The 26,257-nt window shown below is 32.4% G+C and overlaps 1 protein-coding gene and 1 pseudogene across 1 annotated transcript; one reads left to right on the top strand and one right to left on the bottom strand.

Annotated features, from left to right (window-relative positions):
• Nucleotides 1-8,049: 8,049 nt before the first annotated feature.
• Nucleotides 8,050-8,852, bottom strand: LOC108994538 (annotated as a pseudogene).
• A 5,281-nt stretch (nt 8,853-14,133) lies between these two features.
• Nucleotides 14,134-25,330, top strand: LOC108994544 (protein PSK SIMULATOR 1-like). Its single transcript, XM_018969786.2, has 13 exons — nt 14,134-14,506; nt 14,799-15,454; nt 18,904-19,229; nt 19,355-19,447; nt 19,549-19,639; nt 20,156-20,249; nt 20,866-20,963; nt 21,316-21,385; nt 21,708-21,811; nt 23,627-23,743; nt 23,960-24,036; nt 24,397-24,441; nt 24,521-25,330. The coding sequence occupies exons 2-13, from the start codon at nt 15,125-15,127 to the stop codon at nt 25,035-25,037; spliced, it is 1,962 nt and encodes a 653-aa protein (XP_018825331.1). The 5' UTR covers nt 14,134-14,506; nt 14,799-15,124; the 3' UTR covers nt 25,038-25,330.
• The last annotated feature ends 927 nt before the right edge of the window (nt 25,331-26,257 follow it).

Here is a 26,257-nt window from a genome sequence, read left to right as displayed (position 1 = left end):
AAATCAAGACAAATGGTATTTACAGTCGTGAATGTGCAAGTATCGTGTAATTATTTTGAAAAAAGTGAATAAATATATTATTCACATAAAAATAATAATAATAATTTTTTAATAGTGAGATTCACTCTTTTCTGAAATGACTGCACAACGCTTGTGCATTTTATGATTGTATATAACATTACTCTTAAATCAATGCCATAAGTTAGAAAAATATATTTTTATTTAAAAATTTGAACATTTAAAAAACAAAATCTCTAAAAGCTTTTTTTTTTTTTTTAATGATGAATTTGTGATTTTCTTGAGTTTGAATGGCATATTTATAAATTTTAAATATAGATGGCATTCATTTAATTTTAAAATCTAAAGGTCATTTCTATAATTTTAATTGTTTTTTAACTTTAAGGTCTAGTTTGGATAGAGAAATGATTCATCACATCTTATCTCATCTCAATATCCAAACATCACAAATACAAATATTTTTCAATTTCAAATTTTTAACTTTTTCATCTAATCATTATCCAATTATTACAACTTTTCTAAACTTCCAAATAAAATACAAAAAATAATTCAATTTTTTCAAATATCAAAACAAAAATTATATTAAAAAATTATATTCTAACAATATTTTAACTTTATTATTCAACTTTTTCTCTCTCATTTCCCAAACCCTCAAAAAACATTTTAACTTAAATCATTTCTAATTCATCCCATCTCAACTAAAATATTTCACTATTGTTCACAAACTATCTCAACTCATATCATCTCAACTCACTATTTAAATCAAGTCTAAATATGTCTTCGCATTCTCTATTTTTTTTTAAATCTCACTATTTTTAATAATTCTTGACTCTTTTAATTTTTTTTCTTTGTTTTTCTTGTGTGTCTCAACTAAAGTTTGTGATTTTTTTAATATATCTATTAACACCATTATCTCTATTTTTTTTTTTTTTTTATGTTTTTAACATATATTCATTTTTATAAATCGTCAATTCTTCCACATGCATATATCTATCTATATAGACATATGCATAAATAAATACATGACACACACTTACATATACATGTATTTATTTTACTAGTTATCAGTTTATATATTTATATATATATATATATATATATATATATATATATATATATAACTAATTCCGAAACTGTAAATATTCTGTTTCACTGCTTAAACCAAAATGATAAGCGGAGGAAAATTTAAAACATTGCATGTAAGAGCAAGACTTGTCATCTGCTCAATCATTGTTCTGTTTTGCCAACTCTACTGTATATTATGAATTGGGCTGCTCTCTCGAGATCAAAATCTTTGGAAAATTAAAATTCCCATTTCTAATTTAAACATAATATTATTTTTCATAAAATTCCAGAAACTGGTTCATTTTTATACAGAAATCATCTCACCTCATCTCATCTCATCTCATCTCATCTCATCATTATAATTTTTGTCAAATTTTCACATAAAAAATAATAAACAATTTAATTTTTTTAAATCCTAAAATAATAATAATATTAAAAAATAATATTTTATTTAAATAATTTAAAATCATCTTGTCTCATTTTACCATTCATAAGAGTCCTAACAAGAAATTACAAGTCCCACTTACCATTTTGATCCCAAGACAGATTACCCAATATCACATAAAATATCACACTATACAAACGGCCCAAAACAAAAGAGCACCGAACAAAGAAGTATGGAAAATGCTAACATCCTCTATGATTTTATCCCTTTATTTTAATTGTTCATATATTTTATTTTTTATTTAATTAATGATTAAGAAAAAATTTATTAGTGAGTTTATATATATTTTGAAATATTTTAAAATATTTTAAAAAAATTACACTTAGATTTTGTTTTAAAATTAAACTGAACTGAAATATTTGAAAATTAGGCTGTTTAACTTAATTTTAAATTGAGTTTAACATCTAAATATCTAATTCTCAAATCGCTAAATTTATTTCAATTCAAAATCTTTTTACGTATCAGATCTATAATTTTTTTCAACTCAACATCTCTTTTACATGTAGGACTCACAAACATTTTTTAATTTTTTATAAATATATCTAAACTTATCTCATTTAAATATATCTAAATTTATTTTAAATAGATCTCATAAAATTCACTTCACCATCTCAATTCATTACTATTTATAAAGAATTAAATCTATCTTAACTCAATTTAACAATGAGCTAACGTACGGCGCAGCCGAGTGGCAGTATCCAAAAGTATATTCACTATCAAGTAAAATCCTGCTGGTTGCATTTCGGCTTGCCCAGCTACATCCTGACAATTTTTTTTTATCGAAAAGATGAAATTATCCAACATCAGACAGAATATTACATGTAATAACACTTGAGTGAAGGCCAAAACAGTAAATTCACACTTACGTAAAACATTTGCATTCCCACTTTTTATAAGCTTATATATATATATATATATATTTTATATAGATAGATAATCTCAATGCTTTTGTTTGGATAAAAACAAAAGCTCTAAAGGTGAGTTTGGAGGTGAGATAAAATATAAAATTTTCATTTTATCATTACATATTTTTTAAATTTTTATATAAAATATAATAAATAATTTAATTTTTTCAAATCTCAATACACTTTTTTTAAATTTTAAAATAATAATAATATTAAAATATAATATTTTAAATTTTAAAACAAGATATAAAATTTTCAACTCACCCCAACCTGCCCTAAAAGTCATGTGCATATCGTCAAAACAGTCATCCTTGACTTGGTCTCCTTTACCTTAAATTTTAATTTTTTTTCAGAGGATCACATTCTTATCTCAAGAGGAAATACTATCTTTTGTTCTTTGTGTAATATTCTGAGGTTTCTTTACCACAAATGATTATCCCAACACTGACCATTGGATCAAAAAATCTGTTGATATTTTTTTTTTTTTTAATTTTATGGGATGTGAACTTTGTGATCATCATAAAAAAAATGGGCCCTACTTCTCATGACTTATAAGTTGACCAAACAACAGCTCATCATAGGATTAATTCAACTAATTCAGAGACCAATCATGTTTTTTTTTCCTTACACATACATATTTGCTGGTCAAATTCCTTAAAAAAAAAAAAAAAAAATTCATGTTTGAGTATTCATTGTATATCTGTTTGTTTACTTGGACTCAAATTGCTATGAGGAATTTCTTAGTGTTCATACAGAATGCAAATGATTGCCATGTTTGACATTGTTTTCAAGATAAATAGTGTGAATTTGGAGAATAATAGAATGCCTTCTGTTGTTCATTGCTGACCCTGAAAATTCTTTGGTCTTGACTCTACACGAATTGATTAGACAATAATATATAGTTTGTTAGTCTATGAGAAATATGGACTTAAATGAATTGATATTAGGTTTGGTTGTATGAACTAATTGACTCCTTCTGAGTTTGGAAGATGCATGGAATTTTCAAAGGATCATCTTAATCTTGAGACAAAAATATATGGCATGAGGTGCGTATTAGAACAAAATCTGACTTTGGATATCCATTTGAGGAATAAGTCTTTGTGAAAGCTTAAAGGGTAACACACTCTAATCTATAACTTGCAAAAGAAATGATGGAATAGAGTATGCACTTATATTAATAATGGGCAAAAAAAAAAAAAAAAAAAAACAAATGCAAAAGAGGATTACCACATCAGTTGAGTTTGGATATCAAAATCATTCAACGCATCTCATTTTATTTCATTATTATAATTTTCATATATTTCTACATAAAATATAATAAACAATTCAATTTTTTCAAATTCTAAAATAATAATAATATTCTAACAATATTTTATTCAATTTTTAACTTTTATCTAAAATTATTTCATCTCGTTTTATTATCCAAACCCCCACCTTAGAGGAGTTTATGAACACTTTAATTCCTTTGACTCTTCTTTTCTTCTTTTCCTTTACTTTTATACTCCCTTTCTCTATGGATTATGTAAACAAAGAGAGAGACATTATATCTTGTAATATGCAAAAGTCTTAAAAGTGGGTTTTCTCTCGCAAATCTCGTGGATGTAGATTTCAGTATCGATTAGTCGAATCACGTAAATCTTGATATTTTTTTTTTAGTTTTTGCTATTTTATTTTATTTTATGATGTCATGACTACACATCTCTTTCATCGACACCGTCTTTGAATTCTCCGACCAATTGTTGATTAATGAAGCCAAAATTTGACATCAACATAACGTAACATGACTAGATAAAAAAAGAAAAAAGAAAAAAGAAAAAGAAAAGAAAAAACAGTTTAAAGGACAGACAATCAAACAACCTTTAGATGCATTGCAACAAAAAACAAGACATTTTTCAACCAAAGAACATAAATATTGAGAGTGATGTTCATGAACATAAATATTAGGAACAAAGATTGTGAAGATATTATTGAGAAATTGAGTAATGGGACAATGGATACCACACAAAAACAGCGAAGGATACAAAGCACACAAGGATTTGTCAAGTTGTTCGATTAAACCTTTTCTGTTGAGTGGTACCATCAGCAATGCAAGTATCTGATCATGATAATATTACCCGCAAATCACGGTTGAGATAGATTCTTATATTTTGCATCTCCTTATTGTATCTTTTTATTTTTTATTTTTGTATATACAAGAGCTTGGGGGGTTTCGAGTTTTTTTATTTGAAGAACCGGGTTATATGTCATCGCCCATCAGACTCTTGGCCTCTTCTATTATATCTAAACTATCACTTTTGAGATATTGGCATATTAATCTACTTTCTAATTATTGCATTTAATTTTTCATGAAATGATATTTCTATCTAATTTTATTTGTGGACGAAAAATAGTTCATTATGGATAAACTTGACGATGAGATCTTAATCAATAATTCAAAAGTGTATAGTATATTTGACATGACAATTTTCTATCTATTATTCACTAGCATTATTATTATTATTATTATTTACGATCAGATCTTAATCAATAATTCAAAACCTATTATTTAATGCTATATCAAGAAATGCTGAGAAGATAATAATAAAAAGATGATAGATAAATTTTTTCTATATGTTAAGCGCATTGGAATAGCCATTTACTCCAACCTGCCAAGTCTGTGAGTAGGACGATGATACAACATCAACTATATCACAACTCAACTACTAAATCATATTAAAATATTAATTTTTTTTTCTACTTTGATTAAGAAATTCTATCCTTGCAACTGCTCAAAGTAAATGAAAAAATATTTTTTGTACTTGGTTGTAATTAGATTGTAATATAGTTGTTTTTGTACCATTATCTGAGTCATATAGTAATCATATCTACGTAATACATTTCACAATATATGTTATAAAATAATGTTATTTTTATAAAATATTTTACAAAAATATCTCTCGTTATAAAATATTGTTATCTAAAACGTTGTGAAAAGTTATGTGTGTTTATCATTTTTCATAATTATTATATTCCAATCAACATAAAAGATATTAATTATTATTTTTTTGGTAAATACCATATGTTTCTAGATATTTTCTTATCATTTTGAAGTTAATGGTGAAAATAACTAGAGTATCTACATAGTTTATTGTATTATGAGGTATTCTCAAATATTTTAAAATATTTCATTCGGAAACATAACTTATATGCAAAACTTTTTTTAATTTCACATTTTTAAACTTTTAATTTTTTTATCTAGTTATTACTCCAAACACAAAATCCAATATGGCCAATGCAACTTTCTCAAACTTTTAAATAAAATATAAAAAATAATACAAAAATTTTAAATTAAAAAAAATTATATTCAAACAAATTTTTAATTTTATAATATTTTTATTCAACTTTTTTTCTATCTTTTCTTAAAATCTAATAAAACATCTTAATTCAAACCATTAACTACTATTTACAAATAATTTTCCTATTATTCACAAATATTATATCCAAACAACCCTTAAAGATCTCGAACTTGAATGTTACATGCTATTGTTCTTACTTTCCTATCTTGTAGTGGAGGCTTCTCCTTAATTATGACCACCTCTTTAAAACCCTAATATTCTTATAGTGGATCCTTATTTATGAATGTAATACTATACGCCACACTCTAATTCTATTTTAATCATACTAAGTAGTATGTGGTATATTCATCACTATTAAATAATAAAAAAATATACAATAAATGATCATTTAAAGGTGATAAAATGTGTCATATCTTACTTAATGGGATGAAAGTGAGATGGTAGTATGGAGTATAGAATTTTCCAATTACATTTTCATATTTTCTCTTGTTTACTTTGAATATTAACAAAATAAATAAGATGTAGGAAATTTGAACCCAATTACACACACGAATGCACAATAAAAATGCGAAAATAGATATGCGTACCTTTAACTATATTTGTCTATATGTAATACTATTATATTATACATGCGAGAATTGACCTGAATTCTGAGATGAGTTTTGTACTCTCTACATCTTTATAAGCTCTCATAGAAGGAATACTGAGGCTTGTAGTCATGCTAGGCTACAAACTCTCTCAATCTCTATTTATAATATAATAGTATCGGAACCCTATTATTAACTAACAGATACAATCTTATATATGTAAATCTCGTATATTTCCATTGAAAAAGTAGGAGAAATTTAGGATTCATATATAAAAAAAACAAAAAACTTTTAATAGTGAATTCTTTTTTTTTTTTTCAAAAGAAGTACGTAAAATTTGTACATTCTAAAATTGTATATAGTATTATTCTAAAAAATGATATTTACAATTATTGACTGTGCAAGTACCATAAACTCATTTTGAAAAAAAATTAAATAAATATAAAATTCACATAAAAAAATTAATTTTTTAATGATAGACTCTAAAAATATATGACATTTGCATAACTTATGATTAGATATAATATTACTCTTACTCATCCCACCTCTCTAGGGAAGGTGAGGTTGAGTGAGTGGAGGTGTTTTTACCCCCTTGCCACCTCTAGGTGGTTCGGATTGACAATATTAGATGGTTCGAAGGCTAGCTCGAACCACCCCAGAGGTCGGCTGCCATAGTTTGCTGAGGTGGGTAGGGGGTCCATTCCCTCCCCGCACAAGATGGGTTTTTTTTTTATTAGAGAGAGAGAAAAAAAAAAAAAAAAAAGAGAAAAGAAAAGAAAAGAAAAGAAAATAAGAGAAGAGAAAATTCTTTTAATTTTGAAATTTAATATTGTTCCTAAAGTATTTTTATTACATTTTTTTAGAAAATGGGCTTTTAAAATAGTTTTTGGATTGTTATGCTGATTTTACTTTATTTTAGTTATTTTTTAACAATATGTCTAACACAATTAGCTTATTATTAGATTGTATTTGAATATTGAGTTAAATTCTCTATGAATAATAATAAGTTGAAATGATAGAGTAAGTTCTGTGAGGCCTATCTAAAATGAGTTTAGATATATTTAGATATTAAGATGAGTTTATATGTATTTATCGGAAGTTGAAAAAAGTTGTAGGCCCTACATGTAAATAGATGTTGAATTGAAAAAAGTTGAGATGAATTTAATGATTTGAGAGTTAAGTGTTTTTATGTTAAAAGAGATTTAAATCTGAATCGAACTCAACTGAGCTAAATGCAGTCAAGAAATCAAACGAACCCTAATGTTCCCCACCTTTAACCATTAAACATTACACAGCGAAGCAAATTTTTTTTTTTGTGCAAACCAAATATATATAGAGGAAACCAATGTAAATTATCAATAAAAACTAAACAGGAAACCCACGCATGTCAAAACTAACAAACTGTTTGGCTAAAGATAGGGAATTGTTTGCATTCTCAACTCATCTCAATTCATCATTAAAACTTTTTCAAATTTCCACACAAAATATAATAAATAATTTAACTTTTTCAAATATCAAAACAATTTTTCTAAATTTATACACAAAATATAATAACTATTTCAACTTTTATTCTACTATTCACAAATCAATTCATCTCTAAATCTAAACCACTTAAGTCTGATAAATTCGTTGAACAAAACACACGGCAGCAAGAAACTCAAAATTTTGGGAGGATAATATCCTGCTGCATGGACCTAATTCATCCTGCGGATGAGCAGCTTGTTGATTTATCATCATGATTTCCGGCTTCATCTCCTTCAACATAGTGATTTCTCTTCTTCTTCAAACCACCAAAGGGGTGCCTTAAGCTTGAATGGCCATAAGAAATTATTTGCCTCCTTGAAGTGGGGTCCAACCGTCATAATCTCATGGATAAGATCGATCATCCGTGCAAATGATTCCTTGCTTACCCAAAGCCTGTTCGACGATGAAATTATCAGTCAAAGTAATTCTCTGCTAGTTGAGTTTTCCATATCCCCTTTTGTAAATCAATTCTTTGACTCTCTTCAAATTCGGATACCCGTAGGTCACATAAGGCTCAACTCTGTGCAGCATATTCATCGTTGCCTTGTTTACTTTCAGAAAGACCCCATTGAATATCTGTCTTGATCAAACGCAGAAGCTGCAAAATCTTCCTGGTCTTTGGGTGCTTCACATTGATACCACGAATCCTGATAATGAACATGAGCTTAGCTTGTGGGTCAACATAAAACCGCCCTCCCTTGAGTTTTGCCTCACGCTTCAATCGAATAAGCTCTTTTTGCTGCTCATCATACTCCTTTGCATAGAGTTTAGCTCTGCAATAAATCAGCTTACGGCTTTCAACTCTTTTTTGCTTCGCAGCTTCGAGCTCCTGCTTCTTTGCCAGAGCCCACTCCTCATTCCTTTTCTGCTTCTTCAATACCGACTCCGGAACAACCGGTCCTCCCTTGACTTCCTCTTCACCCATCTTTTTTTGGATCGCCACCGCTTGAGTTCTTTGGGAGTGCTGGTAGGTTTCGCCACCGCTTGAGTTCTTTGGCAGTTCATGAGCAAACGATATATATAATTAATTAAGTAGTGAGCATGATTCCAATGGTTTCTAATTATTCAATGCGAACAAAAGATCTGTTGAATTTGGATGGCATCCATTCTGATTACCAATTTCGAAGCAACAAATTCTCTACGTACGTACAAATTCTTGCACTCCTTTTGTTGGGTCTTTTGGATATATACGTGAATGCATGCACGCATATGCGGAAGCAGCTAGCTGTGTATTTAAACATCGAATCCTAGAATCAAACACACGCAGATATCAATTGCCTTAATAAGGAATTGAAGTACATGCAGCGTCTGCCAGCCAAACTCATGATCATAATAACTTTCATATACACACGGACGGATGATAACTTTAACGGAAAAAAAAACAAAATATGTTAAAACAAGAATTTCCGTTAAATAGCCACTTTATATATATATATATATATATATATATATATATATATATTCTCGATCAATATCTGAAATTCAAAGCCCTATAATTATTAACATTTTCAATAAATGCATATAGGTATTAAATAAATACTTGTTAAATACGGTATGATCTAAAGAGATCTCGATCCTTTTTTTTAATCACTAATAACAAGCACATTAAAAAAAAATGATTAAGCTTAGGGAAACTAAAATTTATTGATTTTTCAAAAATGGAGGCCATCCATGTATTCAAACTTGAGTAATGTTAGATATAGTTTTTTTATACACATAAAAATAGATTTTTTTGTATTTTCTAAAAAAAAGTAAAATTCACAATAAAAAATATATATTTTTTTTATGTGTATTCTAGGTTTTTCTATATTTTTCAAGTATCATACCATTAATCAAGAGTGACGTGGCAAGGCGATTTTTTGCTCTCTGCTAGGTTTTCCTATCTTTGAGTTCATTAGGGTTTTCTTGCGGCCCTCCGGTGGCCATCGGTACCGGTGGGAATGATAAGCTTGGAATAGAAGGGTATGAGGCATTGCGGGTTGGCTCTAAGGACGAGGAGTCAGGGAAGGCTTTGACTGTGGGTGGATGTGGAGATAGAAGGAGTTTTGTTCAGGCGCTTCAACGACCAGTACCGCAGCCAAAGTCTCTGGTGGCTATGCGGAAACCAAAGAATATTAATGGAGAGATGGGGTTTGTTTTCACAGATGTGGAGATGGAAAGGGCGTCTGTTGCTCTTGTTCTAAAATTTTTAACGTCAAGATTGTCGATTGATGTGTTGTGGGTGAAGATTATCAAGACTTGGGGGTTTAGCAAGGTGCCTTTGATTAGTTTCATGGATGCGCATCATGTTTTGTTGCATTTGGCTAATGAGAGAGACTACTTGCATACATGGGCAAGGGAGGGCAAGACGGTTGCAGGGTGCCAATTCCGGTTATTTAACTGGACAATTGATTTTGACTTGCATAAAGAACCAGCGATTGCTCCTCAATGGATTTTTCTTCCAAGATTGCCTTTGCATTTTTATCGGTTGGATTGTTTACAAATTTTGGCGACAAGATTCGGAAGGTTTTTTGGCGCGGATAATGCAACGTTGTATCGCACACGGGTAACTGGGGCGAGACTGTGTGTTGAAGTTGACTTGAGACAGGAGACAGTGCGTGGTTTTCCTTTGGTCGTGGGCAATAAGAATCAGGTGTGGCAATAGGTTGTCTATGAGAAACGAGGTTTTTATTGCAAGAAGTGTTGTCAACAAGGACATACTGAGGCGGTGTGGGGGACCGTGGGAAGGCAAGGCCGATTGGTAAAAAGGGACTGGTGGGAGCTGGTAAACAAGAAGATACTTTAGTTTGGAAAGAGGTTGGTCTTAAAACCAAACAGGATAATCTAGAGGGGATTGTTATATTGGAGGAAGGAGAGGTGGTGGTTTCCGAGAAAGGTATAGAAGAGCCTACGGAGGTTGAGAAGGGGAAGGATATTGTAGTAGAGCATAGTCCTCCAACTGCTAACGTAAAGGAGGGTTTAAGTGGGAGTGGCTTGGGAGGAACAAATCCGGAACTAGTGGTGGGAGTGTTGGTTGTGGAGGAAGTGATGTATGACTCGCTGGGGGTGGTTGTGGCTAGGAGTGAACCAATTTTTTTGGTGGAGGAAGTTCAGGAAGTTGTAGAAGTGGAGGAGGAGAAAGAGGTGGTGGGGAGTGGGGAGGGTGCGATTGCATGCATAGAGGAGGTTGCTTTGTGTGTGAACAGATTCGAGGCTCTCTCTGAAGAGGAAAACACTGTGAAGGTGGATGCTACTAAATATTATTGCTCTGATCCTGGGACTAATAATCGGTGTGAGTCTAATGTAGCAGAAAGGGATGTTGTACAGCTGAGGAAGTCGAGAAGGGTGAAGGCCCACCCTTAGCAAATTGAATTTATGATAGATAATATCATGGTGTGGAATGTCCGGGGATTGGGCACTTCCAAGCGAAGGTTAAAAAGGTTGGTTCGTAAATATAATATTTCGATTTTGGTGGTTTCTGAAACATTCCAAGCTGCTGATAAGATTCATAGGTGGGCATTGAGTATGGGTTTTATTAACTTTGGATCAAACTTGGAGATGGAAGAAAAGGTTTGGCTATGTTGGAAGGAGGAGATCAATATGGAACTGGTTGGCTTGACAAGCCAGTCATTTCGGGACCTTTTTCACATAATGGTGAAGTGTTACTCGCTTCCTTTATTTATGCTAAATGCTCTCTGCATGAATGTCGTGATTTGTGACGGCATCTGAGTAGTATCTCCTGCATTGGTGTTCCTTGGGTGGTAATGAGTGATTTTAATATAATTAGATTTGATGCTGAAAGAGTTGGTGGTAGATTGAGAGCAAGACTTGCGATGGATGAGTTTAATGAGTGCATTCATTCTTGTGGCCTGGACGACTGGAATTTGGTAGGGAAACACTTATCATGGTGTAATGAGCAACAAGGATTGGCCCATAGTTGGGCTAAACTTGATCGTTTGCTAGTGAATAATTCATTTTCTTTGAAGTTTGGTGGTGCAGTGGCCCGATTACTTAATAGACGAACTTTGGTTCATTCGCCGTTGGTTGTATAGTTGGGTGCGGAGGTTCGAAGGTATGGACCGGTTCCTTTTAGATTTCAAAACAAGTGGATACAACATGATGATTTCTTAAAAATGGTTGAAGAATCCTAGACAGTAGATATGCCGGGGGAGAGTTGTTTGAACATCCTAGCAGGAAAACTTAAACGTCTAAAATCCACTTTACGGGTTTGGAACAAAGAAGTGTTCGGTCGTTGGTCTCATCTCATTTAAACATTCAAACACAACTCAAATATAAATATTTTTTAATTTTCTTTTATACTTTTTTATCCAATCATTACAACTTTCATAAATTTTTATATAAAACATAAAAAATAATTCAATATTTTCAGTTGGGCCAAAATTATTTTATTGAAGTCAAAAGATTTTATTTGGTTATTTTCAGTTTGTCATTACCATCTTAAATTTTCTTCTTCCGTTTCAATAAATAATATAAAATGATACGTATGAGAAGGCTTTGTTTTCTTTTTGTCAAAGTTTGACTGATTATTTGTCAAACTGGTTTTATTAAGCTTTGATTCATGCAATTTGTTGGTCTTTTAAAACTACGACATTGTTGTTTGGGATATTGCAAATTCTAATTCATTCCTTTATAAATTCGTATTGCGGTTTACGTGAATTTTATCACATATTTCTATAAAGAAAAAATCTATTCATCATCTATATTTCTAATCATATAATACCACATCATAAGATAATTAAAAGATAATAAGAATTGGAATAATGAGTAATATTACTCTTCTCTAAATTAAGATAAAAGGTCAACGTATATTAAAATTTTATGTCAATTTTAAAGTAAAAAGAAGAATAATGTTAGATATAGTTATGAATCATGTAAATACCGTGCATTCTTTTTAAAAAAGAGTTGAGTCCACCATTAAAAAATAAATTTTTTAGGTGGATCTCATATTTACTCAATTCTTTTTAAAAAATATCACGCTTGCACAACCCATTATTATAAATATTATTTATCTTCAATAAAATCAATAATTAAAAGGTATAAATTACAAAATTAGTAATAATTTGGCCAATTTTGAATTTATATTTGAGCTAATAATAGTACTAGTCGTGTGCTCAATAAAGTTAAATTTTAGCTAAAGAATAGCTGAAGTGCAAACTAAAGTGCAACAATGGGTTTAACAAATGAATATTAATTTTAACTTCAGATTATATCACTAGCCAAATTTGTTGAGACAAATGGACTGATCAAATATTATTTTTGAACTAAAATATTATGTTTCCGCTGCTTACTTCTCTCCCGTGCAAGTAGAAATGCATTATTTTTTGCTGCTTGCTTCACCCCCAGGGCACCATGATGAATTTTTGAATATGAACTTTTAAGATAATTTCTCTCTATATATATATATATTATATATATTAAAATTTTTACTGCGATTTCCAGTTTTGCAACACTTGCTAGCTCAACGAATATAATATAATATACGCTAGAGATATAATTCCTATTAGTTTTCCAATTAACAAAAATTTATAAGTAAAATAAATAAAGAATATCCACTAGAATTAAAATAAAAAATTTATAAGAATAAATTACAATTAGAATTAAAATAAATAAACAGTTCAAAATTAATATTTTAATAGAATAGTAAAAGATTTATTGAACATATTATTTGATATTATTGAAAAGTAACTAACTAAATTTAAAGTTTTGCTCTATAACCTCCACCACACTCCACACTCCACACTCCACACTCCACATTTTTTTAAATTTTTAAATTTTTTAATATATTTTTTAAATTATTTCAGATTTTCTATTTATTATTCATATAATAAATATTTGATAAAAGAAAAAAAATAATAAAAAATTAAAAAAAATGTGAAGTATGGAGTGTGAAGAGATTGTGAATATTTATTACTAAATTTATAAAAATATGCGTTTGAATGTTGAACTGAGGCTTTGTTTGGTAAGTAAACTCATCTCAACTCAACTCAACTCAACTCAACTCATCATTATAATTTTTTTAAAATTTAATATTAAAATTTAAAATAATAATAATATTAAAAAATAATATTATAATAATATTTTATTATTTTAACTCAAGTTTTTATTATATTTTATATTAAAATTTAAAAAAATTATAATAACGAATTGAAATAAATTAAGATGATTTTAAGAACGAAACGAAGTCAAATTTTGGTTCAAGATTGTTGAGCCCACTACTATTAAGGGGAAGAGAGAGATAGGGAGAGCACGCGCGAGGGAAGGAGAATGGCAAAAGGGTGAGAGTGCGGGGGCTAGAGAGGTTTTGACCACAGCAGCAAGCCAAGTCTGTCCTTTTTCGTTGGGGCTGTGGCTTTGGTAGCTTGCAAGTACTACTGCCATAATCAAAATCCAGCATCCAGCCCCAGAGAGAGAGAGAGAGAGAGAGAGAGAGGAAGAAGAACAGAAGGTTTTGTTGAGTCTTGACTGACTACTTGGTTGTGCCTCCCTTTCTCTGTTCTGCCTTTTGGGCTTTGGGTTCTTTCTTTCTTTATCTGCTCCTACCTTTGCCTTTCGCCATCATCTTCATATCCTCCGTTTTTCTAACAGATCCAACTCCAACTCACCCACCCTTCTCTTTCTATCAAGCTGGTGAACTTCTCTCCCTCTCTGTCTCTCTACCTTGTTATCTCTTTACTTTTCCTTTTTTTTTTTTTTTTGTATGCATCTATCCGAAGCGTTATTCTGTTTCTTGGTAATAGCGATTGGCCTTAAATTTAGTTTCTTTAATGTAATAAAATTTGTGGGTTTGTTTATTTTGATCTCCCCTTCAATCAAAACTGTTTCTTCTTCTTTTTTTATTTTAAAAAAAAATCAATTTAGACGATTCTGTCATAATTTTTCGTATAGAATTAATGATTCTTACTTTCTCTTTGATTTGCAGGTTCTGATTTGCGGTTTGGATTTTTGTTGATTCACAGTTTGGTGATCTAGGACTTAAATGGGCTGGAGCTTCAGTAGTAATCGGTATTGGTGCTGTGGATATATCAGTGGAATTAACTAGGATATTGCATTAATAGTTTCAAACCAGTGTGATTTAAATTCCTAGCTGTGGGAACTAAAGGAGCTTCTGGTTTTCCTCTAATACTTCCAGTTTTGAATTTCTGTACGCAAGGGCTACTCTTTAGTTCTTGTAAATAGCCCAATTTCCTGTCTTTTGTATGGAATTTGTGAATAACAAGTGAGTTATAGTTTGTGCTCATCAATACGATGGGTGGGATTTGCTCGAGGCCGGGAAGATCCACCGTGGAGGATCTGACTGTAGATAATGCTCCTAGAGGAAGCTTTCCACACGCTAATGGTCATTCTAATAATGGAGCTGGAGTCGTTTTCCCCTCAATAATAAATGGCCATTTGACCCCATCACCTGTTGGTGAAAGCGTGGATAAGCAGTTAGGAGGACCTTTTCCGTTTCAGGACACGCATGTAGTTACATATGGACTGGATCCGGATGATATCAATGACGGGATACCACGCTTGTCTAGGGTGTTATCACACAAATCTAGATCGACCAAGTCTAAGCAGGCAGCAGTGGCAAAGGTAAGTTTGAGCTGGATTTGTTCTTTGCATGCTTTTGCTTTATGATTTTGGTGTAATTGATAATATCTCTTTAGATTGAACAGTATTTGGTATGATAGGTTAGTAGAGGAAGGTTTCATTTATTTATGCTTGCTTTCAAGCATTTGGAGCTAGACTATTCCTTTGGAAGGAACCCATTACTAGAAATTGAACCCATCTTAATCATAGTTAACTTGGAATAAAATTTTGAGAGGCAATGTTAAATAGTCTAAGACACCGAGCTTGTTCATATCGTAAATATCTTTCTCAGTGGAGTTTGAAGACCAAAGCCCATTGGGAATCACCTTGTTTTGCGGGACTTTGTGATCGGGAACAAAGATTGAAATTTTTCCTTCCAATGTTATGAACTCCATTCTATAGAAGGATATTTGGAAATTCCAGAGCTCTTTTCAATTCCTGGATTTGTGCAGTGTGGTTGCTTTTTGTTGAATAAACATTTTGGAAACATGTTATAAGAACAAAAAAATACAATCATCAAGCAAGTGCCATATATTACTAGTACAAGTGGTGTAAACGTTTGAGGGTTAATATTTGGAAGCATATAACACATCCTAATCCTGTTCCTTTTAGTCTCAGCGTGTGATGAATGTATAATCACTGAATTTACTTGATTACCACCTGTGCCCATTCCCATTTTGAGCAGATGTACTAATCACTGAATATCTGTAAATGTTCTAGCCATGTGATGATTAGAACTATAGGATAGTAATGTTAAGGAATGCTTTCCTTCTCCTTCCTAGTCCGGTGCTTTCTCTTGTATACACCTTGCCAACTTGCACCCCTCTTTGTTTTTTATAAAATTGACATGAAAAAAGAGAGAATAAAAAATCCCTTATATAAAAAAATTAATTTAGAAATTTTGAGACCTTCATAAAAAAACTGATTTTAACCCTTAGACATAGTTAGTCCTAGCCTGATTTGGGTATTTTGTTTTTCTTTAAAATAAAATTCCTAATCCACTTTTATGCATAACTAAAGAACTAATTGTCATGGACACTTGACCTTAGACCTAAAAGAATTACTTCATTAGTTTGGGCTAGATATGGGCGCGGACTCATTCCCTTAGACTTGGGCTTCCATGGAGAGTACTTTAACCAATCAAGAGCTCATCTGCCAATTTGGTCGAAACAGTAATGAAATTCAAAACCAGTCAAAACAAAACTAAGTGAAATGCCAAAGAATATTGGTAAATCACTCATAATTTGTGTATCTTGAACCTACAACCGCAACCTTTACCTTGTTCTTATATAGTGACGAGTTTTCATTTGCATTAGAGTTCATTGGCATGGAATCCAAACGTTCATGGTTGGTTATATCCTGAGTGATTTTTTATTTTTTTATTCTGTTTCTCTCTTGTTTGCCTTGTTGGTTGCTATTTTTACCACTTCTAATTGAATTTAGCTGTACTTGTCTTGTCCTACTTTATAAATGATATGATATATCAGACTTCACAACATTTGATGGTGTTCTTCCATGACATGACCTTTAAACTTTAATTGCTGCAAATTAGATTGTGTTATTGTGCATTCAAATAGAGAAGTAACTTGGCCGGTAAGATAATATTTTATTGATAGAAAAGTAGGTGTAGCCCAAGTACACAAGAGGTATACAAGGAGAACACCTATCTACAACTAAGAACTAGTAATAGATACAAGGAAATTATGAAAACTAGCCCTGTTGAAGTTGTGCTGAAGAAGAATTTCTTAATGTCATCCAAGGAACACTATCAATTTCCACACAGCAGCAATATGGGTGTTACCCTGAAGACCTCTCTAGCACACGAAAACATCCACTACCCTTCTAGGCATTACTCATGCCACTCTAGTCAGGCTAAATATGTCATCCCACAAAACCTAGCCACTGCTCAATGTAATAGTAAATGATCCATAGTTTCCCCATTTTTCTTAAACAAATAACACCAGCCCATTCAAGAAGACCACACTTTCTCAGGTTGTTAGTGGTAAGGATTTTCCCAAGAGAAGGAGTCGAACAAAAATAAAAGCTACCTTGGGAGGTACCTTACATCTCCATATGGTCTTCCAAGGAAAATGGTTACTATGTTGAACTGATAGAGCCTTTTAAAAAGATCGAACTGTGAATCTCCTAGTCCCAGCCTGAGTCCATATCATCCTATCCTCCACAACATTACCAATATTCATAGCATACAAGAAGCTGAAAAAATCAGCAATGGTTCCTAGTTCCCAATCTTGAGCCGCTTTAAGAAAAGAAAAGCACGAATCACTTTTTCAATGCAAGTTGCCACACTAAAGGAAAAAGAGAAATTTTGGGAGATTAGAGAGTGTGCTTTTGATTAAAGTGATTCTGCCCCATTTTGACAAGTAGTGTCTTATCCATCATGCCAACCTTCTTTCAATCTTTTCTAACACACCATCCCTCTTTGCCTTAAAAGCAGCCCCCAAAGAAAGACCAAGATATTTCATAGGTTATGAAGCAACCTTACTACCCAGAATGCTTGCCAAACTCTGAATATTACTCACAGGATCCACAGGTGTCTTCTCAGACTTCAATCTCGAGACAACTTAAAAAACAAAGTAAGAGTGCCCTCAAATAATGAATGTGACCATGGTCTGGCTCACAGAAGAGTGACGCATCATCTGCCAAAAGAAGGTGAGAAATATTGACATGACCAAGGTTAGGACCTCCCACCGAGAAGCTTGAAAGAAATCTTCCACCAACAGTAGCATCCAGCATACGATTGAGAGCATCCGTAACAATGACAAAGAGAAAAGGAGAGAGAGGACCCTCTTGTCTCAGCCCCTAAGAACTGGTAAAGAAACCTGCTGGAGATCCATTCACCCGAGAAACAGATTGTTGAAATACAATGCTCAATTAAAGAACATCATTTCTCCCCAAAATCACATCTCCCAAGTAAATAATACAAGAAGTCCAAGTTTACATGATCATATGCCTTCTCCATATATAGTTTGCATAATTGTTTTTTGATCGGTGATCAAGAAATTTTATTCGTAAGAATAGGCAAAAGCTCAAGTACACAAGGAGTATACATGTGAAGTACCTAACTAGAGTTTACAACTGATGAAAACAATGCAAATCAATCATTACTTTTACCAGTTGCTTCTTCTTGTTGCAGCTAACTTAAATGTTTTAGCTATCTCACTTGATTTTTTATTAATTGCTAGATGTTTGAAGTTATTTGAGATTTTTCACAAATAAAGTGAGGCAAATATGCTAAATTGTGCTTTCGGTGATATAATGGCAACGTAGTGTTCTAGTATTTACATGGTTTCTGAAATCTCAATTTTTGGTTTCCTCACATTTTGTAATGTGAATTTTAGCATGATAAAATATAAAATTGTCAATAATTATATAAAATATTGTAAATATTACGGTGGAATGTTGAATAGGCTTATTATTATTATGCTTTATAGGTTTCAGAGGTGAGCTCACTTTTGGGCAGAGCTGGTACTGCTGGGCTTGGGAAGGCAGTAGAAGTTTTGGACACACTTGGTAGTAGCATGACCAATTTGAATCTCAGCAGTGGTTTTACCTCAGGGGTGGCAACAAAAGGGAATAAAATTTCAATTTTGGCTTTTGAAGTTGCAAACACAATTGTTAAGGGTGCCAATCTAATGCAGTCCCTTTCAAAGGAGAACATCAAACATTTAAAAGAGGTGGTACTTCCATCTGAAGGGGTGCAAAACTTGATTTCGAGAGATATGGATGAGCTCCTGAGAATTGCTGCAGTCGACAAGAGGTGTAGGCAGAAAGAGTTCAAATGCTTTTGCATTTTTGCTATTGCCTTCATTTTACTGGTTAATTATTCTTATAGTTGTTACAAGAACAAAACAATTACTAATTTTATTTTGCAATTTTGGGCAGAGACGAATTGAAAGTTTTCTCTGGAGAAGTGGTGCGTTTTGGAAATCGTTGCAAAGATCCTCAATGGCACCATTTGGATCGCTATTTTGAAAAGTAATTGATATAGTAGTTATCTATAATACTTTCTATGTGTTCTTTAAACCTCTCAATGGAGGTTTTCATGTTGTGCCTGTATTATCTTTATGATATTTTAGGTTGGGTTCAGAACGTACCCCCCAAATGCAACTGAAGGATGAAGCAGAGACTGTGATGCAGCAATTGATGACTTTGGTTCAGAATACGGCTGTGAGTATTACTGTTGTAAAGAGATCACCGCACTAGTCCCTGTAACGTAAATTGTTTTTTTTTTTATAAGTCCCAGTAATGTAAATTTATAATAGTAATAATAAACCTGTCACAGTTTGAATCAAAATGGTATGAATAGGAGAGTTTTTTCCTCTCTTCTTTTGGTTTGGGAAATATTCATTTTTACAACCATGTGCAAGTTTTATTCTTTATTTTCTTTGGTGTTTGTGTCTGGGTACAGAGATGATAAATATTGCATTATTTCACTGCTTTCTCTGAAGTGAAATTAATGTACAACCTGATTTTCAAATTTCTGTTCTAATCATTTCTCTTGTTCCATAACATTTGATTGCGCCTGTTTGGGGTTTGTTTGTTTCATAATAGCTTTGTTATCTTCTATGCTTTTTTTGATATTTTCACATTTCAGATGGACAAATTAGATCTAAAAGGCCAATCTGTATTGATGTTATACCTTGGAACTTTACTGAAGGGAACACAAACTTCTCTCTGTTTCAGGAATTATATCATGAGTTACATGCCTTGGACAGATATGAGCAGGATTATCGGCGTAAGCGTCAGGAAGAGGATAACTCAAATGCTGCTCAAAAAGGTAACACAGCTTATTTCTAGTTTAGAAAAAATTATTCTTACATGATGGGTAAGCTTATCAATACATAAACGATAGAAACTTTTCTGTACCATAGTGCCAGGATGTTTCGATGTCTAGTCCTGCTGATTCTCTAACTCAAATGGGTCATGGTTATTCTCTTTGCTTTGTTATATCCAGCCTTACTACCTTTCATTGTTATGAGTTTTGTAGTAGTTTTCTACTACTACAATGACTTTTATTGTAGTTTTATACTAAAGACTAGGTGTTTGTAACTTATAAACCCATAAAATAAAAATAGAAAACCTGCATCTAATTAGGATTTAGTTTTGATGCGTTTGTGTGGCTAGTCCGATGGTAACAACTAACATAACATTTTACTTCTTATCTTCAGATCTTGTACTTGCTTAGATTTAGCCTATGGGTTATTCTTGAATTGAAATATACAGATCCAGCCCCAGTTTCAAAGTAATTGTTCTTTATAAATCCTGATAGATTATGAGGATTAGTTTTGTTTAAATGTTTTCTTTGTTATCACAATTACCATTATTCGACAGTTTGACTTTGTTTGTGTGATAACTTTTATTTATTTATTTATTTATTTATTTTTGACAAGTAGGGGACAGCCTTGCAATTTTAAGGGGAGAGTTAAAGAGTCAAAAGAAGCATGTAAAAAGTTTAAAGAAAAAATCTCTCTGGTCCAAGATCTTGGAAGAGGTAAGTCATTGCTGCTCTATATAGGTTCTTTAAAGGCGCATATGGAGAGAATGTGTAGCAATAGAATTGTGTTCCAAGATATTAATAATAAAATCTAGTTTTTTTATTTGTTTTCTCATACTATCTGTGCTTGGCAGCCGCATACACAGTATGCAGTGTTCTGTACTTGAATTGTGCCTTTTGCATTTTTTGATGAAATTAGTATTACTTAAAAAAATAAACAGTATGCAGTGTTCTTATTCCATCATTCTGAAGAATACTCGCTCAATGAATCTCTTTGCCACTTATCTTTGAACTTCTTTCTCATTGTTGTATTCCTTTACAACAAGATCAATCTATCTTATTTTTGCAGGTGATGGAGAAACTTGTAGAAGTTGTCCATTTCTTACATACGGAGATTCATGAAGCCTTTGGTAGTGCTGGTATGCATTGAAAACAATAATGAAAATTTAGATTATGGCCATGTCAAGGCTTGTCTTGCTCTTCTTTCTGAACCTTGTGAGAAGGCCTGAACTTCTATATTAGATCACAGATCTATCTTATAGCTTTTTTTCTTGATTGCTTCTTCTGAAGAAGTTATTCACAAACTTCTTTTGCTTATATTCATCTATAGATGCTATATTCAACTTGATTATTTCTTGACACAATGCATTTTACTTTGATGTAGTAGTTTATTTACAAGGTATTAATTGGCTTTTATTAATTCAGTAAACTTCTTGTGTTCTTTCCTCTTTTGCATTGCAGATGATGACAAGCTAGTGAAGGGTTGTCATAGCAACCATAAAAAATTGGGGTCTGCTGGTCTTGCATTGCATTATGCTAGTATTATTGCTCAAATTGATACAATTGTAAGTTTATGACTTATCCAGTCTTGACGCATCTTCACCTTTCCTGTTTTATATGTTTTGTTTTTCATGTGTAGTGTCATTATGAGCATCTTCACCTTTCCTATTTTACCTATTTCATTTTTAGTGTCATTATGATATTCTTGTTGGCAAATCAAAAGTTTCTATTGAGTCGGAAGAAAATTTCTAGGAGAGCCTGTGGGTGTGTTAACCTGTATTCTTGGAACTTCGTTGAAATGGTTATTCTTTTGGCTCCCATCTCAATATCTCCTGTATGGTGATCCTAGATACATACATCACGGTTTGGCTCAACATAAATGTAAAATCATTTTTTTCTCTCTTTGAGAGCAACTTAAATACCTCGATTAGTGCTACTTCATAAAAAGACCCCTTCTAGCATTTTGAGAATGTATTTAGGTGTCTTCTATTGTATACTCCCTGTGTACATGGGCTATGCCTATTCTCATTCATATTAATGAAAACTAACTTGATAAAAAAAAAAAGGTTCAATTGCTCAGGCGCCATTTTTTGCTAAACTTTTGTAGATGTAATGGGCTGGTAGTCTCTTTTGCTTGAACTGTTCTTGGTCCTTCAATAAATAGTTGAAGCTTCAAGAAATATACTCAATTGATGTTGGTCCTTCAGTATACTCAAGAAATGCAATTTATATATTCTGTGTGAGACCTTTTGTAATTGGTAACAGTGACAGATCACTCTGCTCTGCCTTAACTACAGAGGATTAGGCGTGATTTTGACATCAACCCCTGCAGTTTTGGAAAAGTCGTCCTCACTTTTATCATCACTATGAATGATGTTGATAGACAGCACATGCATTAAATGATCTTTGCGGCACCATCTCTATAGAATGACCAGCAAAATGCCCAATGCGTCTAGGAAATGTATTGCAAGCCTAATTTTAATAAAGAGATTTCTTTTATGTAATGTAGGTTTAAACAATACTTATATATATATATATATATATATATATATAAAGGTTTAAACAAAATTTAAATATTTAAGTACCCATTCTTTTGAGTTCTATTGAAATGTGCCTTTATGTATAGAGAGAATTAACACACCTCTTTATGTATCCAAATCATTAATAAGTTCAAGTAATTTCTTCAATGCAACTCAACTAATTTTCCAAAATGTAATATATCAATATAAAATTTGCAGTTTGGATTTGTCCGGTTAAATCACTGCAATAAGCTTTCGGTTCTAAAATATTTAGACCCAAATTCGAGCCACTATAGTTAAGAATCTAATAGTTCAGTTTGGGTCTTTGGGTAGTTGAAAAGCATATTGGACCACTTTTGAGCAGTTTTGGGCTGACCATTTCCTGCCTGGACCCAACAGGTGGCCCACTGGAGTTTACTTGTGTGTTGGTTAAATTTTTTGTTGTGAATTTCCTAATTACTCTTGGGTACTTGGGTGGTTATTGGATGTATTGAACTGTTGGGCACTTTCGTGTAACTTTAGGATGCATTGGTCATGAGAAGCATGTGACTATGTGAGGAATGAAAAGCTATGTTTGAAAGAAAATCATGTACTGGACGTATTTTGCTGTGGTGCTAATATTTGGGATATTGGCATACTATTTTTTTTTTATTATTTTTTGTTTGCTTGGATATTTCTAACAGTCGGTGTAATAGATTGCTATATATCCAGATTATAAGCAGAAAAGTTGTTTTTATAGCACAAGAATCTCATTTTGCAATCTGGAGGTTATATTTCGACTAAACAAATATGAACTGATGCTTATGTTCATTTTACTTTTAATATGGGGGCTTTGCTTTTTTAACATCAAATTATATTTAGGTGTCTCGATCAAGTGCTGTACCTCCAAATACAAGGGATGCTTTATATCAAGGGCTACCGCCTGGCATAAAGGCATCGTTGCGATCAAAATTACAATCATTTCACGTTAAGGAAGAGGTTTGTATTGTAAATACTCATTGCAACAGGGAATAATCCGACTCTGGAAGATTTTGTATTATTTATGTACATAAACACATGAGCATATGTATATATATATATCTATATATTAGACTCTAAATTTTGTTGAAGTACAAAAATTATTTCGAAGTATGCTTCAGATTTTTTCATTTCGAATATCTTCTATTAACAGTTCTTCAAATGGTGTTCTTGCAGCTTACTATCCCACAAATTAAAGCTGAGATGGAGAAAACTTTACAGTGGCTTGTTCCTATTGCCACAAACACAACAAAGTAATTTTTGCTACCCTCACATGGTTCCGACTGTTATACCTTATGCATGAGCATGAGTAGTAGAGCAGTAATATTATTTCTTGTTAAGAAAAACACCTAGTGCACAGTGTGGCACCTTATGCATGAGCATGGGTACTGTAGCAGTAATATTATTTCTTGTTAAGAAATATAACTGAGATGCCCTTCCAAACTGTGATCTGGCTCTGTGCTGATTTTTAAATGGACGACAAGGTGCTATTTCTGCTATATGTTTTTTTTGAGAAAACTTATGTGAGAATTTCATCTTTCCAAATGTTTTCTTTTCTTTTTTTAAGTAAATGATTGATCATGTGGTTTGTTTTTGCATATTGGTCTACTTAGAGCTCACCATGGCTTTGGGTGGGTTGGAGAATGGGCAAATACAGGGTGAGTTCTTAACAGGGTGCTTTTTCTTCATTAATCTTGTCTCCTCCATGATTCACCAAGCGTTCCCTATTACTTTTAGGTCTGAGATGAATAGTAAACCTGCCGGCCAGACTGACTTGCTCAGGATCGAAACATTACACCATGCAGATAAGGAGAAAACTGAAACTTACATTCTCGAACTAGTAGTATGGCTTCACCATCTGGTCAGCCAAGCTAGGGCTGGCAATGGTGGAATCAGGTCTCCTGTTAAATCCCCAGTTCGCTCACCCAGCCAGAAGACAATTCAGTTATCTACATACACACCCAACTCTCAATCCCCTATGTTGTCGGTTGAAGACCAAGAGATGCTCCGGGATGTGAGTAAGCGGAAATTGACACCTGGAATAAGCAAGAGTCAGGAATTTGATACTGCCAAAACCAGGTTAAGCAAGCACCAAAGGCTGAGTAAGAGTAGCAACCACTCTCCAATAAGTGAAATTAAGAAGGATCCATTCCCGATTAGGAGGCCATTTTCTCTTCCTATCATCGACTTCGATATTGACCGGATCAAGGCCTTGGACGTCATCGACCGAGTGGACACAATGCGTAGTCTATAATTCTATTTTACGTTTCAAGATGCACCGCAAAGGAGACCTTGTGTTTGTGTATTGGGTACATCTGCTGCATTTTCCAATCTTGGGTGCTCTCATCCATTATGCCAGGGGAAAATCTCATGTGAGTTACAAATTAGATGATGAGTGATATAGGTGTCACCACTTTTTTGAATGTGAAAAGTTAGGGTGATAATGAGTTGGTAATTTAATTGTTGTAGAGATGGAAGGTATTAGTTCTATATGTACAGACTAGCATTTTATAATAATCAAAATCTCATGGTTCTGCTTCTTTTCTATGCATGTTAGTTGTCTTTGTTCTGTGCAGCAGCTACACGATTGTTGTTGGAATGTAGATGTAAACTAACAGTTCACATTCTTGATGGCATGGTATTAGAATCAGAAACAACAGGAATGGACATCAATTAGGTTATTTAATGGAGATAGGCTTCCAAAATTATTTTGTATCAGAAATGGAAATACCAAATCATTTATTAGCAATTTTACATGGTAAGAGATGAACACATATCTATGAAAGTTATATTCCCCATATGCCAATCGTAATTTGTCCTAGGGGTGGCATCCGAATATCCGGACCGTACCCTGAATTTTAAAACAGGGCGGGGTATTTGCCTGGGTAAACCTGGTTACAATCCGGGTGGGTATCCAGTTTTAGAACTAGATATTCGGATTGTAATCGGTATCCGGTTTTAACTCTACCCTTTATTTTTAACTTTAGTTTTTCTTTTAAACTCTAGTTTTTGTACATGTACGAAAATGACATCATTTTGAAATAAAAATTCTGTAAAAAAAAAAATCTAGTTACGAATAACCAGTTAAATAAACTAGATCCGGGTGGATAACCGTCTGGATTTTGGACAGGACTGGACCCAAAAAAAATCCTGTCTAATGCACATCCTAGGAATCCAAAAAGGAAAACAAGGATGAAAGTTTGTAGATTGAAAACAAATTATCCCAAAGGCTAATTTTTTAACAGAGAAGGCTAATTTTTTTAGAGATAAAATCTACCTTTCATTTATAAGTTTTTTATAGTTTGAAGAAGCGGAAATCCCTCTGTGATTTCTTCCATTTTGTTAGCGAATATATTCTTGAGTTCTGTTATTTATAAACTGATGTATAAACACTATTTATTGTACAACCTATTGCAATTATTAAAAATCTCAAAACACAAATGTTAGGTTTTTTTTTTTTTTAGCTGATGTGGT

The sequence above is a fragment of the Juglans regia genome, chromosome 6 (assembly GCF_001411555.2).
Source record: "Juglans regia cultivar Chandler chromosome 6, Walnut 2.0, whole genome shotgun sequence".
NCBI lineage: Eukaryota > Viridiplantae > Streptophyta > Magnoliopsida > Fagales > Juglandaceae > Juglans > Juglans regia.
The sequence above is the reverse complement of the archived record's forward strand: the minus strand, read 5'-3'. Positions and strand labels throughout refer to the sequence as shown.